This window comes from Aquarana catesbeiana, linkage group LG03 (assembly GCF_042186555.1).
Source record: "Aquarana catesbeiana isolate 2022-GZ linkage group LG03, ASM4218655v1, whole genome shotgun sequence".
NCBI lineage: Eukaryota > Metazoa > Chordata > Amphibia > Anura > Ranidae > Aquarana > Aquarana catesbeiana.
In genome coordinates, this window is record NC_133326.1 from 16490167 (window position 1) to 16509522 (window position 19356).

General features: G+C 42.9%; 1 protein-coding gene across 1 annotated transcript in view; it reads left to right on the top strand.

Annotated features, from left to right (window-relative positions):
• Nucleotides 1-19356, top strand: part of IGDCC4 (immunoglobulin superfamily DCC subclass member 4) — a 147903-nt gene that overhangs the window by 49386 nt on the left and 79161 nt on the right. Inside the window, exon 2 of the mRNA XM_073618324.1 lies at nucleotides 13821-14114. Within this exon, the coding sequence (XP_073474425.1) occupies nucleotides 13821-14114 (294 nt within the window). The remainder of the gene's footprint in view (nucleotides 1-13820; nucleotides 14115-19356) is intronic.

The following is a 19356-nucleotide window of genomic DNA, read 5'->3' on the forward strand; positions in this document are numbered from 1 at the left end:
TTAAAAAGTTCTATGGTGACCTTTACTCGATAGGGCAACAGGGGGCGGAGGATAGTGCCCGGGTAGACAGGGGCAAGGAATTTTTAAAAGGAGCAGGATTAGTGGGGCTGCCCTCTGAGGACAGGGACCTCTTGGATAAACCCATCGAGGAAGAGGAAATACTAGCCGCCTTGAGGGACTCCCCAAAGGGAAAGAGCCCAGGTCCGGATGGTTTCACCTCCATTTACTTAGAGAAAATGAAACATATTTTGGTCCCTAGGTTGTGCCAGTACTGGAACGAACTTGGTTCCGGATGTGGAATAGTAGCCGAGGCACTGACCGCCACGATCACCTTGATTCTGAAAGAAGGGAAAGATGCTAGGTTGAAGCTACAGACCAATTTCACTGCTGAATGCAGATGTCAAGTCATATGCAAAAGTGTTGGCTAATAGACTAAAAGGGAAAATGACAGCATTGGTGCATCCGGACCAGGCGGGTTTCGTTCCCGGTAGACAGTGTAGGGACAATGGGGTGCGGGCGGTGCTGCTGTCGGAATTTTGCAAACATGGCGGGCCCCCAGCTCTATTCCTGTCAGTCGACGCTGAAAAAGCGTTTGACAGGGTAGACTGAGGGTTCATGACAAACACTCTGGAAGCCCTGGGGTTTGGCCCGAGGTTTATTTCCTGGGTCAGGGTTCTCTACAGCATCCCTGCGGCGGTGGTTAGAGTCAACGGGGCCATTTCAAAACCTTTCAGGATGTTTAACGGAACTAGGCAGGGCTGCCCTCTCTCCCCTCTCCTGTTTGTCTTGTCCCTTGAACCTCTATTGTCCGCTATTCGTAACTGCCCTGATTGTAGGGGTGTGAAGGTTAGAACAGAGGAACATAAACTAGCGGCATTTGCCGACGACGTCTTGTTCTTCATTACAAACCCCAGAATAGCGTTACTTATTTCTGACCCCTGACCTCTGTGCATTACTTATTCCTGACCCCTGAACTCTGTATGTTACGTTCTCCTGACCTCTGTGGGTTACTTATTCCTGACCCCTGATCTCTGTGCGTTACTTAATCCTGATCTCTGTGCATTACTTAATCATGACCCCTGATCTCTGTGCATTACTTAATCCTGACCCCTGATCTCTGTGCATTACTTAATCCTGACCCCTGAACTCTGTATGTTATGTACTCCTGACCCCTGACCTCTGTGCAATACTTAATCTTGACCCCTGACCTCTGTGTGTTACTTATTTCTGACCCCTGACCACTCTGCATTACTTAATATTGACCCCTGACCTCTGTACGTTACTTATTTCTGACCCCTGACCTCTGTGCATTACTTAATCTTGAACCCTGACCTCTGTATGTTACTTATTTCTGACCCCTGACCTTGTGCATTACTTAAAGCGTAACTCCACTTTTGTTGAAAAAAAAACATTCCCCTCTGGGCGATCTATGCACATTGCAAGGAATTTAACAAACTCCTACCTTTGGTTATTCTGAAAAAATCCCTGTTAGCTGTTGTACCTGCAGGGCACTAATGAGGAAAGCTGCTGAGCCTGCATCCCTTTAGACGTGATTTCCCTTTGGGAGCATCTCACAAAAAATGAAATTTTAGTTGCAGGGGATGCCCAAAAATCTGACTTGTTTCTTATTGCAGACTTCTGGGAAAATCAGCGAGCCAATCACAGAAGCAGGAAACTATATTCTTGGGGGACGTTCTGCACAAATTAAATTGCAGATCTTCAGATTGAAAAGGAAAGGTCATTTTTAATAGCTTTCATAACAATATGACTTGAGTCGCAATTGTATATACTGAATTATTTTTTCTTTACTTGCTATTTTTTTTTCCCACGAAAGTGGAGTTACCTTTTAATCCTGACCTTAAAACTATGTGCACTACTTAATCCTGACCTCTGTGTGTTACTTAATCCTGACCCTGCTATAGACCCTGCTTTGGTCTTGAGGAGGTCAGGATGGAATGTATTGTACATGATGATGCTTTGGCTGCTGCCACAGACTGGAGCTTTGGGTGGAGGAGGAGAGCGCTGAAGCTGGATATAAAATAAATGTTACAGCCTGTTCTGTAATGCCCTAGAAATAACATGCATTTAACCTCCTTGTTGTTTTTTTTAATTTTCATGGTGTAGCATTCAAGGTTATACTTGGTCAATGTCCGCTCTCACCATGCTGTGGCAGCCATCGGCCCTGAAGGGCCTTATTGTAAACACCTGAAGGGATCTGTCTGATAGGCTGCAATTGCTACATCTGTGCTTTAAAACCGAACGTCAGTAAGAGTCAATATTGTCTAAGGCAAGGTTCACATGGCTCCAACATGGAAGTCGGATGACCTTACCAGGCGCTTTGAGTCTGGTATGAATCTTGAGGGGGGGACCCCATGCCAAAATTAAATAAAAAATGGCGTGGGTTCCCCCGCCCCCCAAGAACATACCAGACCCTTCGGTCTCGTATGGATTTTAAGGGGAACCCCCACGCCAAAAAAAAAAAAACACGGCATAGGCCCCCCCCCAATTCATACCAGACCCTTATCAGAGCATGCAGCCTGGCAGGTCAGGAAAGGGGGGGGGGGAGAGAACCCCCCCATCCTCCTCCTGGACCATACAGGCCACATGGGGACAGGGGCATCTTCCTGACATCCCTGGGTGGTGGTTGTGGGGGCAGGGGGCTTATCGGAATCTAGAAGCCCCCTTTAACAAGGGGGCCCCCAGATCCCAGTCCCCCCTCTATGTGAATGAGTATGGGGTACACTGTACTCCTACTCCTTCACCCAAAAAAAGTGTCAAAATAAATAAAAACAGTACACAGGTTTTTGACAAAGTCCTTTATTAAAAATGAATAATCTCCCCTGTCATAGCTCCAACGTGTCATCTTTCTCCAGTGATGTCTTCTCCCTCCGGTTCTTCTCCCTCCGGTGATGTCTTCTTCCTCCAGTTCTTCTCCCTCCGCTGATGTCTTCTCCCTCCGGTTCTTCTCCCTTCACTGATGTCTTCTCCCTCCGGTCCTTCTCCCTTCACTGATGTATTCTCCCTCGGGTTCTTCTCCCTTCACTGATGTCTTCTCCCTCCGGTTCTTCTCCCTTCAGTGATGTCTTCTCCCTCCGGTTCTTCTCCCTTCACTGATGTCTTCTCCCTCCGGTTCTTCTCCCTTCACTGATGTCTTCTTCCTCGGGTTCTTCTCCCTTCACTGATGTCTTCTCCCTCGGGTTCTTCTCCCTTCACTGATGTCTTCTCCCTCGGGTTCTTCTCCCTTCACTGATGTCTTCTCCCTCGGGTTCTTCTCCCTTCACTGATGTCTTCTCCCTCGGGTTCTTCTCTCTCCTGTAATGTTTTCCTCCTCCGGTTCTTCTCCCTCCAGTGATGTCTTCTTCCTCTGGTTCTTCTCCCTCCAGTGATGTCTTCTTCCTCTGGTTCTTCTGTCAGTTCTTCTCTCTCTGCTAATGTCTTCTCCCGACGCTAGCTCCCGCTGTTTTGTTAGCTCCCATGTCTGCCATTTCTTATATAGCCATGGGGCGTGGCCATCTGGTAATGTCTCTCCCTCTCCCTCTCCTCCGGCACCTTTCCTTACCCGCTCAAACATGCACTGGTTACCCCCCATACTTAAAAAACTCTAGTAAACAATATATTTTTACATATATGTAAGAAGTTTCAGGATAGGCTTGGAAGCAAGTGGTTAAGCGCGCAGATGCGAACTCGCGCGTCAGTCCGGCAAGCATATGTAAACGGCCATCGCACCACACATGTAACGTAACATCATCTTTTATATTTTACAAAACAATTGGGTATTGTTTTGTGTTTTTGTGCATTAGAATTCATTAACATGTAATTTTTCCCCAAAAATTTGTGATTTGAATTTGAAAAACCTCTGCGCAAATATTGTGTGACACAAAAATATGTAACACCCATCATTTTATTCTCTCTAGGACCTCTGCTTAAAAAATATCTAATGTTCCAAGTAATCGACATGTGCATTCGGGATTTCTTTGTTTTCGCTTCATTCGGTTTTTTTTTGTTTTTTTTTATTTTGTTTATCGGATCATTCGCTATGATCGGCATTCGTTACTTCGGATCATTGGTTACTTCGGATGCATTCGTATTCGTTCCGTTCACTAACAGTTAGCCAAATTTAAAAGGAAATTCCAATACCTATGATTTAATGGTTTATAACTATTATTATAGTTTATTATTATTTATTATTAATAAATAATAACAATAAGAAAAAACTATAATAATAGGTAATCATTTAATGCAATAGAAAATACGAAAAACGAAATTATCCAAATGTAATCGATTCGTTAAACTCGTAGGTTGAATCATTTTTTGTTCTTTCGTATTTTCAAATTTTCTTTCTTATTTTCGGATTTTCGTTCTTTATGATCTTTAAATTTGCGAATTTTCGTTCTTGTGGATTTTCGTTCTGATAATTCGTTTTCGTATGCGTTCATCAAAAGGGTCTTTCGTTCATTCGGATGCTTCCGAATGAACGAATATGCCAAATTTCGTCCGAAAACGAATTCGTAATGAAACGAAACGCACGTGTCTACTAAGTCATTTTTTTTCAGCAAAAAAGCAGATTTTTACATATATGTGAGAAGTGCCAGGATAGGCTTGGAAACAAGTGGTTAAGCGCGCAGGTGCGAACTCATGCGCCAGTTGCGCACGCATTTGTAAATGGCGATCGCACCACACATGTGATGTATAGCCGTGAACATTAGAGCTAAACTGGTAACCTGTAATGGTTTTTAAAGCATCGCCTATGGAGATTTTTAGGTACCGTCATTTGGCAGGCGTACACAATTTTAAAGCTTGTTAGGTATTTATTTCATTGGCGTGACATCATCTTTTATGTTTTACAAAAAAAAAAAATGGTATTATATTGCATTTCTGTGCATTAAAATTTATTAAAGTTTTAATTAAAATGATTAAAATATTATTATTAATAAAGTTAAAAAAAAATTCCCTGCGCAAATATTGTGTGACACCCACCATTTTACTCTCTTGAACCTCTACTTAAAAAAAAATGTAATCGGGGTGGTTCTAAGTGGTTTTCTTAAAAAAAAAAAAAAAAAAATATATATATATATGAAATGTCAGAATTTGCCCAGGACGGGAAGTTAAAGAATATGTGTGGATAAAAGTTTTAATGCCTGCTTTAATGAAACAAAATTGCAATATGCTATATATATATATAAAATCTAGAATTTTTTTTTTTTTTAACAAAGCCTCAGGACATAAAAGCCTGCGGATGATTCTCTAGGCTGCAGGCAGGTAGGATCTGTATCTGAGCTCATCTGATAGCACAAAGAGAAGAGCTGGACATCGCCGTCTCCTAGCAACCGCCGCAGGCAGTTTAAAAATAGTGAAAATGTATATGAATAAGGAAAATTGTCTGGAACAACTATTAATATTTCATCCCGGACTTTATTGTAAAAAACGTGTTGCAAAGAAGCTGCGATTTAACATGTCTACAGTTTTCCCGGCAACGCCTTGTACTGTCCTCCTCGTTGGGTGGTGCAGCACAATGTAATTCTCTGACCTACTTATTTTATTTATTCGTTTTACTATCATAGTACATAGTGGGGTTGATTTATTAAAGGCAAATAGACTGTGCATTTTCATTTTGCAAGTGCAATTGTGCCAGAGCTTAGTATAGGTGGGGAAGCTCTGCTGACTTCCATCATCCAATCGTAAGCAAGCAAAACAGCATTTTTTAAAATTTTCTTTGCATGTGATTGGGTACACTTTGCAAAGTGGAGCTTCACCTCATTTACTAAGCTCTGGAGCAACTGCATTTCCAGCACTTGCCTTTTGTCTGTTTAGCTTTAGTAAATCAACCCTAGAGCGTAGGGGAAAGCAGTGGCGGCTGGTGCTCAATTTTCTTTGGGGGTCAGCCCGCGGCCCCCCAAACCAACCACCCCCCACACACCCCCCCAGCGCGCGAGCTCTCTCGATCGCCGCTACTATCACCCCCTCCCATCGCTCGATCGCCGTATTGCTCATCCATCCAGCCAGGCCCCGCTCCAGCACTTACCCCATCCAGATCGCGCTTTCGGCGGCCCCCCCCCCCTGCGTGTCTCCTCCCAAATCCCGGCGTTCACTTCTCCTCCTGGCCTATCAGGATTTAGGACTCGCGGCCAATCGGGTCTTCGGTCTCCCGGCCAGTCGGGTCTCAGGACCTGCTTCTGGATTGGCTGAGAGGAGAAACAGGAAGACAATAGCGAATATTCATTTGCTAATGTCACACAACTGGGTGGTCTCCGGGCGCAGTGTTCTCCGCCACATGCCCACCCTTTTTGAAGCCAATTAGAGCAATAGGCTCTAATCATGTGCTTCGAAAAATTAAAATAAAACATTGGAATCCATGCGTCCGGAGCCCTACTTGTAGCTTAGGGGCCGGGCGCATTGATGAGGGGGGCAGCGCCCTGCATGAGTGGCTGCCACTGGTGGAAGCACCATATGCAGATGATTTGAAAGGGTACGTTTTCCTAAAGTTAAAAGTTGATTCTGGGTGGGTGCTGTTGGGTTAAAGCGTATCTAAACCCAAAAACAAATGAGTAACGCAATTAACGAGCGTTTTGAAAGGCGAGCAACTTACTGACTTGGTTTGTGAGTGTTGTTTCGCAAAACGAGCAGAATTCAAGCTAATGTGGTGTGCAGTACCGCATTTGGCCAGAGGTGCGGGGGCGCCGGTGATACTCAGAATGGTTCGGAGCTGTTTGTAAATACTCGGAAACAATCGAAAATACTCGGAAATAATCCGTTCCCGAATGTTTCCGAGGCTCTCCGGTGCCCCCCCCCCCCACCTCTGGCCACATGCGGTATTGCACTGCCATAACCCCGGTATCCCTGTTTTTGGTCGGCGGTCCACTACAAGATCAAAGTGGTCTCTGCGGTGGATTCGCAGTGAGATCACTTTTATCAGTGGCGGGAGAGTGCCGATCCGGTGCCCTCCGCCACTTACCAGAGCTGTCGGCAGCGGCGGAGGCGATCGCGTCCTTTCCCTAGCTGTGCATGGAGGCGAGTGAGGGGAAGATGGCGCCCACTCGTCTCCATGAAACTGCAGGGCGGAAGTGACGTCAAAACGTCACTTCCGCCCATACGTCTTAAAGGCACATTTTTTCAATGTCATTTTTTTAAATGACTTTTTTTTTTTTATTGCATTTAAGTCCAAATATGAGATCTGAGGACTTTTTGACCCCAGATCTCATATTTAGGAGGACCTGTCATGCTTTTTTCTATTACAAAGGATGTTTACATTCCTTGTAATAGGAATAAAAGTGACACAATTGCTTTTTTTTAAAACAGTGTAAAAATAAATAAAATCAAGTAAAATAAATAAGAGCTAACTTTACTGTTGTCTTATTTTTTTATTCAAAAAAGTGAATTTTTTCCAAAAAAAGCATGCTTGTAAGACCGCTGCGCAAATACGGTGTGAAAAAAAGTATTGCAATGACCGCCATTTTATTCTCTAGGGTGTTAGAAAAAAAACAATATATAATGTTTGGGGGTTCTAAGTAATTTCTAGCAAAAAAAATGTTTTAAACATGTAAACACCTAAATTCCAAAACGCGGCTGGTCTTTAAGTGGATAAAGAGGACCTGTCCCATGCTTATCGCTGTCACAAGGATGTTTACATTCCTTGTGAAAGCAATAAAAGTGATAAAAAAATTTTTAAAGCAACAATGTAAAATAAAAATAATAATTAAAAAAAAATAAATTTAAAGTGCAATAAAAGTGATAAAATATTTTTAAAGCAACAATGTAAACAAAATAAAAAAATAAAATTAATAATTAAAAAAAAAAAAAAATTTAAAGAGCCCCCCGTGCTCGTGTACCAAGGCGAATTCTCTTTTTGGTCCCACTTGCAAAAAGCAATAAAAGTCATAAAATATTTTTTAAAGCAACAATGTAAAAAAAAAAAATAAATAAAATTAATAATTAAAAAAAAATAAAATTTAAAGTTCCCCCTTACTTGTGTACAAAGGCAAATGCTCTTGTCAGTCCCACACGCACGCGAACAGTGATTTTCCTGCACATGTATCGCTGCAAACATCAGCAGTAATTCTAGCGCCAGACCTTCTGTGTAAATCTTTGTAAAAGTGGTAACCTGGAAATTTTTTTAAAGCATGGCCTATGGATAATAAAATGAATCTTTTATCTTTAGTAAAAAAATAGTAAAAAAAAATTGTAGTAAAAAATAATTCTTTTGTAAAAAAAAAAAAAAAAAAAAAAAGTAAAAAAAAAATCTTTTGATGTCGTTGCACCAGCATGCGCAATTTTAAAGTGTGATATTAGGTATTTATTTACTTGGCATAACATCATCTTTTATATATATATATATATATATATATATATATATATATATATATATATAAATGGGTTATGTATTGTGTTTTTTTGCATTAAAATTCAAAAAGTAGATTTTTTTTCCCAAAAAATTACTTTTGGAAAAACTGCTGCCTCTGTAAAAAAAAATAAATAAATAAATAAATATATATATATATATATATATATATATATATATATATATATATATATATATATATATATATATAAAAATAGATATATCTATCTATCTATCTATCTATCTATCTATCTATCTATCTATCTATCTATCTATCTATCTATCTATCTATCTATCTAGATCTATAGATATATAGATCTAGATATATAGATATATAATCTATATATATAATGTTTGGGCTCTCTGTGTGTCGCGGCGATGTGACTCCCATGTGCATGCGTGGAAGTGATGTCACCGCAGCCTGGCAATTCAGGTGGGCAAAGATAAGAAACCTGGAAGGAACACCGGGGCGAAGATGGCAGAGCCGTGACAGAGCTGCGTTTGGAGTAAAGGAGTAGTATGCGGTGCAGACTAGTACATTATGACTTAAACCTGCAGGGGGACCAGTTTTTTATTTTTACATGACGACTTTACTACTGCTTTAATAAAAAAGAAATAAAAAACAAAAGCAGGAAAAGATTAGTTGAAGGGAGAAGTAGAAGAAGGAGTTAATTAGGACTGATTAGGGTAAACTAAGTGTTAAATACAAATTTTATTTAAAAATGTTTTTTCCTTACTTGTCCGGTTGCTTGAGGATGGGTTCACACATATGCAGCTGCGGTTTGCAGTCCGAAGTCCGGTGTGTGTCTGTCGCACCGCAGACACCCTGTACATTTGTGAACCGGCTCCATTGAAAGTCAGTCACATTACCTGTTATGAGAATTGGATGAGGTTAAAAACGCATCCAATTTGCCAATATGTGAACCAAGCCTTGACTGACATTGTTACTTTTCTATCTACTCGGTTTAATTCACCTGCAGATCAGAGGGATGCACTTCAATCTCCAGATGAATTAAACAGAGTAGATAAAAAAGTAACAATGTTACATTGTATCTCTTGTCTGGACAATGTTACATAGTTACATATAGTAGGTGAGGTTGAAAAAAGACACAAGTCCATCCTATGTGTGTGATTATATGTCAGCATTACATTGTATATCCCTGTATGTTGCGGTCGTTCAGGTGCTGATCTAATAGTTTTTGAAATGATCGATGCCCCCCCACTGAGACCACCGCCTGTGGAAGGGAATTCCACATTCTTAACGCTCTTATGCCGTGTACACACGATCGGAAATGCCGCCAGCAAAACTCTGATGAGAGGTTTTGGTCGGAAAATGCGACCGCGTGTATGCTCCATCGGACTTTTGCTGGCGGTATTCCAGCCAGCAAAAGATTAAGAGCAGGTTCTCTATTTTTTCGGTCGGAAAAAGTTCCTATCCGAAAATGCGATCGTCTGTATGCAGTTCAGACGCGCAAAAAAATCACGCATGCTCGGAAACAATTCGACGTATGCTCGGAAGCATTGAACTTTTCTCGGCTCGTAGTAGTGTTGTACTTCACTGCGTTCTTGACTGAGAACTTTTGTGTGACCCGTGTGTATGCAAGGCAAGCTTGAGCGGAATTCCGTCGGAAAAACCATCCAAGATTTTTCAGATGGAAATTCCGCTCGTGTGTACGGGGCATTAGAGTAAAGAACCCTCTACGTAGTTTAAAGGCGTTGTAAACCCTCATGTTTTTTCACCATCATGCATCCTATGCATTAAGGTGAAAAAACTTCTGTCACTGACCGCCCCCCCCCATTTTACTCACCTGAGTCCTCTATTCCCCCGCCGGAGACGCGCTCTTCCTCTCTGCCCGGGGCTGGAGAGTTTATTGACTATAGAAAAAAACGTCTGAAGCCAAAAACAGCAGCTCTAAAAACGTCCAGAGTGCATGAGGCCTAAAAGAGAAGAGGGGCGCCTCTAAGTGTAGCAATATGGTTACATTTAATGAAGGTCCAACATTTAGCAACTCACATGGTTGATGATTAAAAGAGGCACATCTAAGTATGCCGGCATCCGGGGTAAAGCTGTCCACATAGACCGTCCTCCGCGCTGCCGGCTCTCACCGCTGTCAGTCTGCAATCGTGACTGGGAAGACTACCCGGTAGTCGAGCGATCGGAAAGCGAGGCTTGAAACGGTCGTGGAGCGCAGTGTGGAAGGGACGACGTCGGTGGCGGTGCAGAGGACGGCCTATGTGGACAGCTTTTCCCCGGATGCCTGCATACTTAGATGTGCCTGTTTTAATCATCAACCATGTGAGTTGCTAAATGTTGTACCTTCATTAAATGTAACCATATTGCTACACTTAGAGGCGCCTCTCTTCTCTTTTATACCCAGTTGTGACATGACGCTACTTGTATATCAAGTCAAAATTTATGAAAAAAATTTTGCTTGTCTTGCAAAACGCTCTCAAACCAAGGTTTTACTGTACTTTTAAATGTTACCAACTTTGGCAGCCACCCCTGCCACACTGCATAACCAGAGTGCAGGCACCCCCCATTTCCTGGTGCAGCTTTGCAGCTCCCATGCCAGCTCTCTGAGGCAAGTCCTACGGTATTCTCCAGTAACTGTCTGCTTTACATTGGCTGTATATTATACAGACAGAATTATGAGCATGTAAATAGATACATAGATGAATACTAAATGCATAAAAAATGCTTATAAAGTAAATTTATATGCAAACACAAGGGATGAGTAGATAAATAGCTGCTGTGCACAGATGCTCGCAATAATTACATTTCCAAGTATCAAAGAAAACACATTACGACCTCATGGGCCGCACGTATCTCTCATTTAAGGTGACAATCATTGAGCAAAGATGCAGAAACTGTCACCTACCATGAAAGATATGCCCACTAATGCAGCACGTTATGGAGATTAGTACAGAGTCAGCTTCAAAATCCTCTGTTACATTGTATCTAAACCCAAAAGCAAACATTTTTTATATTGGGAACCAAAAGATGTGAATGTGAGCCGCTCAGGCTATGCAGGAACAATCCTGTGCCCACCGCTGGGAGTGCCCGCCGGGGGGGGGGGGAGCTCATCTATGCTCCAGACAATCATAGCAAACATCCAAAGGGTCCCGAAAGCCGCACATCAAGACTGACCCCCCTGTGTAGTGGTGAGTGGCAGTCTCAGCCCAGGCCCCCCCAACGCGTTTCGCTTCCATCCCCATGATTAACCACCTGCCTACCGGGCACTTTCACCCGCTTCCTGCCCCAGGCCAATTTTTTAGCTTAAGGCGCTGTCACACTTTGAATGACAATGGCACGGTCATGCAACACTGTACCCATATGAAATTTATATAATTTTTTTCACACAAATTGAGCTTTCTTTTGGTGGTATTTAATCACCACTGGGGTTTTTATTATTTGGTAAATAAACAAAAAAAGACTAACAAATTAGAACTAAAAGAAAAAAAAAAGTTTTTCATAGTTTGTTAAAGATTTTTGGAAACAGGTAATTTTTCTCCTTCACTGATATGCGCTAATGAGGCTGCACTGATGGGCACTGATGAGGCTACAGTGATGGGCACTGATAAGGCTACACTGATGGGCACTGATAAGGCTACACTGATGGGCACTGATGAGGCTACACTGATGGGCACTGATGAGGCTACACTGATGGGCACTGATGAGGCTACACTGATGGGCACTGATGAGGCTACACTGATGGGCACTGATGAGGCTACACTGATGGGCACTGATGAGGCTACACTGATGTGCACTGATGACGCTACACTGATGGGCACTGATGAGGCTACACTGATGGGCACTGATGAGGCTACACTGATGAGGCTACACTGATGGGCACTGATGAAGCAGCACTGATGGGGCGACACTTGTGGGCACTAATGAGGAGACACTGATGAGCAATGATTGGCAGCACTGGTTGGTAAAAAAATGCACCATAAATGAACCTACCCATTGAAACTGATAGAAAACGCATCAAAACATGCGACTAAAATGCATCAAAAATGCACCCACAGTTGCATTTTTGGTGCGTTTTTGGAGTCACATTTCCTTTTTTCCCAGGTGCAAAATGCACCAGAAACATGTTAAAAATGCGGCAAAAACACATATGCGTCTTTGCAGCAGAGCAGTGTGAAAGCAGCTTATGGCTTTATTCACATGGCTTTAAAAATACGCATATACAAGTGTTTTTAGCCAGGTCCCTCCGGGGCCTATAGCAAAAGAGATGGCCTTTCGTCTATCTGGCTGGACAATCGCCGATCTGTCACCGGCTGTGTCCATCGGAAAACCGATCAGTGCACCGGCCCGCTGCTGGTGCCATGTGACTGCTGTGACCAATCACAGCAGGTCACATGACAGTTGTAAACAAAATGCCATTGTTATACATTGTGTGCAATTGTGTTGCCAGCTATGATTGGTCAATGCAATCACAGGACCAATCACAGCCCATCTGTACCATGTCATTAGCTTTGACCAATTACAGCTAATCACAACAAAACAAACTGAATGAACCTTTTATAAATCCTGTATGATAATAATAAGGAATCAGTTTAATTTGGTAAAATGCTAAAATTCACTGCTATAATAAATCATAATGTGTAAAAAAAAAAAAAATCCTGATCACTTGCCCAGAGTAGTACCATGTTACTATGATAACATTATATTGCTCTGGTCACAGTGTGTTAAAAATAAAAGCATTAAAAAAAATATAATAATAAAAAAAAAATTGTGATGTTTTTTTTTTTATTTCTACATTTTCCCAAAAATTCTAACAAAAAAATTACAACTGCAAAAAACCTGCCATGGCTTTTACGAAATACCTCCGACTGTCTACTTTCCAAAAAAGGGTAGTCTGGGGGATATTTGTACTGTCCTGGCATATCTGGGCCCCTCAGTGAAATCAGGTACATCAGGAATGATCGATTTTCAGATATATACCATAGTTTGTGGACTCTATAACTTTCCTGCAGACTAAATATACATACATGTATATTATACACTGATTTGGGTTATTTTCACCAAAGAAATGTAGCAGAATACATGTTGGCCTAAATTTTAGAAAGAAAGATTATTTATTTGCAAATATTTATACCAGAAATGAAAAAAAAAACCCAGTGGTGATTAAATACAAACCAAAAGAAAGCTCTATTTGTGTAAACAAAATGGTAAAAATGTCATATGAGTACGGTGTTGCATGACGGCGCAATTTTCATTCAAAGTGTGACAGCGCTGAAAGCTGAAAATTGGCCTGGGCAGGAAGGTGATGAAAGTGCCTGGTATTAAAGACTTTTTTGCATAGAATATTGAGGGTAGAAAGTGAAAATACAAATATCCTATTTGCGTGCCTGATGGTCAAGAGGTCCTCGTTGTTCCCATTAAATATCATTTTTTCACATATTTTGTGGCTGGAACAGCAATTTTAGCTACAGATAGTAAGTGATCTGTTTTCTTTTTTTTTTTTTCCCCTTGTAGGAAAGAGCACTTGGTTAGACCTCAGCTGCCACCCCGGTCCCAATGACATTGTACTCCCGCCTGGCCAAGAAGCCGTTTTGCACTGTGACGTCGGCAACACGGAGTGGAGCACCAATGTCACCTGGTGGAAGAACGGAAAGCAACTAAACCCAGAAAACCTCACTGTGCTTCCTAATGGAGGGCTGCTTCTGTCACAAGGTGGTGAAGGGTCGAGCATTGAGGGAAGTTACTCCTGCACGTATCAGAACTCCTTTGGAGTGGTGAAGGGCAGAACCGGTACGATCAGATTGGCAGGTGGGTCCCAGCAATTTTTTTTTTCTAGCCATTTTTATTTGTAATTGCCAATCGAAAACTGGGGGACATTTTAGATAAGAAACCAGGCTTCAATGGAAGCTTAGGGTTCCTCCAGAGGCTTGCTAGGGGTTCTTTGTGCAATGAGCAAGTTCTGCCTCCTAGAATAGTTCCCACTGGCACCGTTGATCTTTTTAGCAATCTGTAAGGGGGGAATTCTTCCCAATGGCCACAAGTGTAAGGAGCATTCTTCCCACTGGCCATCCTACTAATATATCATGAGTTGTAGATATAGCCATTTTTAGCAGGAGTTCCTGGAGTTTGCTAATTTACTTCCAGGGTTCCTCTGAGGTTGAGAGAGGCTGTTTTAGATGGGGAAAATACTAATTCACAGCATTGTGAAAGCAACCACATCTTTTCTTGCATTGCAAGGGAAAACTGCCTAAGAGTGCATAAATAAGCATAAAGTCCCCTAAGGATAAATATTCCTCCCTCCAGCAGGGTACTCATAGTGGTGTGAAGCCACCTCTCTAAGGTGCTCCCAGCCAAGGTCACACTCCTGCCTCCTCCATGTACAATGCAGGGTTAATAGCCCTGCATTGTGAGTGGTGAATCTGAGGGACTGCCCAAAGCCTGGAGTTCCGGAGGGAGAAGAGGAGAGCACTGGAGCTGGCTTGAGTGGAAGTTAGGTAGGTGTTGCATTGTCTTCTGCTCCCCCATAGACCTAAGAGTAGTGGAGGCAGCAACGCAAGGATGGATTCTGTCTACTTGTCTACTTCCTGGAGTTGGGTTTTAAGTCTAAACTATACCAAATATGTCATTGTAAATGCCTTCATGCAGGGTTTCTGAACCAGGGTTCCATGGAAGCCCAGGGTACCTCCAAAGTTTGCTAGGGGTTCCTTGATCAATGAGCTATTTCTGCCTCTCAGATAAGCTCCCACTGACACCATTGGTCTTTTTAACTCTCTGTAAGGGGGGGATTCTTACCAATGACCACAGGTGTAAGGAGCATTCTTCCCACTGACCTTCACACTTATGTATAATGAGTTGTAGACAGTAATTTTTAGCAGGAGTTCCTTGAGATCGGAAAGTTGTTTCAAGTGTTCCTCTACAGTGCCTTGAAAAAGTATTCATACCCCTTGAAACTTTCCACATTTTGTCATTTTACAACCAAAAACATAAATGTGTATTATTGGGATTTTATGTGATAGACCAACACAAAGTGGCACATAATTGTGAAGTGGAAGAAAAATGATAAATAGTTTTCAATATTTTTTACAAATAAATATGTGAAAAGTGTGGGGGGTGCATTTGTTTTCAGCCCCCTTTACAGCTGCAAGTCTTTTTGGGGATGTCTCCACCAGCTTTGCACATCTAGAAAGTGAAATTTTTGCCCATTCTTCTTTGCAGAATATCTCAAGCTCTGTCAGATTGGATGGAGAGCGTCTGTGAACAGAAATTTTCAAGTCTTGCCACAGATTCTCAATGTGATTTAGGTCTGGACTTTGACTGGGCCATTCTAACACATGAATATGCTTTGATCTAAACCATTCCATTGTAGCTCTGGCTGTATGTTTAGGGTCGTTTTCCTGCTGGAAGGTGAACCTCCGCCCCAGTCTCAAGTCTTTTGCAGACTCTAATACTGCACACACACGATCAGAAATTCCGTCAGAAAAAACGACGTAATTCCGCTCAAGCTTGCCTTGCATACACACGGTCACACAAAAGTTCTCTGAACTTTCGACTGTCAAGAACGCGGTGACGTACAACACTACGACAAGATGAGAAAATGAAGTTCAATGCTTCCGAGCATGCGTGGAATTGTTCCTGAGCATGCGTGATTTTTGCGCGTCCGAATTGCATACAGACGAACGCATTTTCGGATAGGAACTTTTTCAGATCGAAAAATAGAGAACCTGCTCTCAATCTTTTGCTGGCTGGAATTCTGCCAACAAAAGTCCGACGGAGCATACACACGGTCGGAATTTCTGACCAAAAGCTCACATCCGACTTTTGCTGGCAGAATTTCTGATCGTGTGTACGCGGCATTACAGGTTTTCTTCTAAGATTGCCCTGTATTTGGCTCCATCCATCTACCCATCAACTCTGACCAGCTTCCCTATTCCTGCTGAAGAAAAGTATCCCCACAACATGATGCTGCCACCACCATGTTTCACGGTGGGGATGGTGTGTTCAGGGTGATGTGCAGTGTTAGTTTTCCGCCACACATAGCGTTTTGCTTTTAGGCCAAAAAGTTAAATTTTTTGTCTCATCTGACCAGATCACCTTCTTCCACATGTTTGCTGTGTCCTCCACATGGCTTCTCGCAAACTGCAAACAGGACTTCTTATGACTTTCTTTCACCAATGTCTTTCTTCTTGTCACTCTTCCATAAAGGTCAGATTTGTGGAGAACACGACTAATAGTTGTCCTGTGGACAGATTCTCCCACCTGAGCTGTGGATCTCTGCAGCTCCTCCAGAGTTACCATGGACCTCTTGGCTCTTCTCTGATGAATGCTCTCCTTGCCCGGCCGGTCGGTTTAGGTAGACGGCCATGTCTTGGTAGGTCTTCAGTTGTGCCATACTCTTTCCATTTTCAGATGATGGATTGAACAGAGCTCCGTGAGATGTTCAAAACTTGGGATATTTTATTTATAACCTAACCCTGCTTTATACTTCTCCACAACTTTATCCTTGACCTGTCTGGTGTGTCCCTTGGCCTTCATGATGCTGTTTGTTTTTTAAGGCTCTCTAAAAAACCTCTGAGGGCTTCACAGAACAGCTGTATTTATACTGAGATTAAATTGCACACAGGTGGACTCTATTTACTAATTAGGTGACTTCTGCAGGCAATTGGTTCCCCTAAATTTTAGTTAGGGGTATCGGAGTAAAGGGGGGCTGAATACAAATGCACGCCACACTTTTCACATATTTATTTGTAAAAAAAAAAAATTGAAAACCATTTATCATTTTCCTTCCACTTCACAATTATGTGCCACTCTGTGTTGGTCTATCACCTAAAATCCCAATAAAAGACATTTATGTTTTTGGTTGTAACATGAGAAAATGTGGAAAATTTCAAGGGGTATGAATACTTTTTCAAGGCACCGTATATGGAAAAGGTTGAGAAAGGCTGAATTAATGTATGCAGGCAGATTGACAAGTAGTTAGATGTCCACAGCATAACTGAGAAAGATTTATGAGCTTAATGATTGTCATCATTGAACGCAAATAGGATGACCTTTAAAACAAATCATTTGAACAGAAATTAATTAATGAGTTGATATTCAAAGTGAATTATTTATTTATTTTTTTGTAATAGTTTTACTTTCAACAAAACAAAACTCTTCTAGAGATCATTGTCCTATTAGGATTGTGTCTGATATACACCCAACTGGGTTTACTTAAAGGGACACTTCCATCAAAACTGAGATTGAAGTTTTCATGGTCATGGATGGTCAGCTGTCCTGGACTGAAGAGGTGCGGATGGGGGATTCCCACAAAAGGAAAGGGAAGATCATGACATCATTGACCTTATATGGCCATGTGGACATACAGTGGGGAAAATAATTATTTGATCCCCTACAGATTTTGGAGGTTTGCCCACTTCCAAAGAAATGAAGGGTCTAAAAAAAAAACACTCCTCTTAGCACAGATCCTCTACCCCTCAAATTTCCACTCCAAGCACAACCCCCCCCCCCACTCCAAATCCCCCATCCCAGGACAAAATCCCCCCCCACAATCCCCCTCCTAGCACAAATCCCCCCCCACTCCAAATCCCCCATTCCAGGACAAAATCCCCCCCTCCCCATAATCCCCCTCCTAGCACAAATCCCCCCCCACTCCAAATCCCCCATCCCAGCACAAAATACCCCCCACCACAATCCCCCTCCTAGCACAAATCCCCCCCACTCTAAATCCCCCATCCCAGCACCAAATACCCCCCTCCCCATAATCCCCCTCCTAGCACAAATCCCCCCACTCCAAATCCCCCATCCCAACACAAAATACCCCACCACCACAATCCCCCTCCTAGCACAAATCTCCCCCACTCCAAATCCCCCATCCCAGCACAAAATACCCCCCACCACAATCCCCCTTCTAGCACAAATCCCCCCCTCCAAATCCCCCATCCCAACACAAAATACCCCCCTCCCCATAATCCCCCTCCTAGCACAAATCCTGCCCCCCTAACTTTCCCCTTTCTTCATAAATACCCTTCAATCAACCCTAGAAGCACAACTCCCCCCCAAAAAAGAAATTCCCCCATCTAGCACAAATCCCCCCCCCCCACCATATCACCTCTTCTTGCAGAAACCCCCCAAATCCCTCCTCCTGGCACAAATCGTCCTCCCCCATCCCCTCACCCAACACAGGTTATTAGCGCTGGTCCAGTCCCCCCCCAAAAGTCTAGCACAAATTCCCTCCCCCTTTACCATATCACCTCTTCTAGCAAACCCCTCCCCATATCCCCCCTCCTGGCACAAATCATCTTCCCGCATCCCAACACACACCCCCCCCTAAATTACCATTCCTAGCACACACCCCTAATTTCCCCTCCTACAATAATTTTTATCCCCTGCCACCCTTCAAATTTCCTCTCCCATCACCAATCCCCCCCCCCCATCTCCTTGCAGTGCCCTCCCCCACCTCACATGATACCACAGCGCCCAGGGCAGGCGTCCCCTCTGCCCACCCTGTGGGAGGGGGTGGGGGGTGGAGGCAGAGAGGAGCCTCTCTGTGGCTGCATAGAGAAGTATAGGATCTGGGGGAGGAGTTCTGCCCTTCTCTCTGCTGCCGACTGCAAGGTGGGGATGGAGACGAGGGGAGTGCCAAAGCTACAGAAGAGGTGCAAGGGGCCACATGAGATGGCTGGATCTGCCCCCCCCCCCCCCCCGGGCCTTGTGTTTGACATGTGTGCATTAGAAAATCGAATGAACATTCTGAAAAGGAACATTTCCGTCCAAAATTCTACCGGTGCAAATTCTACTGGTGCATCGCCAACTTTAGCAGAGGCACAGTGGATTGTATAGACTCGGATCAAGGTAAACCTGACTTTAGCAAAGTCGTAGTGTTTCCTGGGCGGCAGTGATAGATAGAATTAGCACTTCTTAATTGACGAATTTACTTTTTTGTTCTGAAAGATGCATTTTGAACTGTAAATAGTCAGCAGTATGGCCTTAATTGTCTGAACGCCAGAGTCTTCTGTCTGGTTACTGTGGCTCTAATGGGGTCCCTTTACAA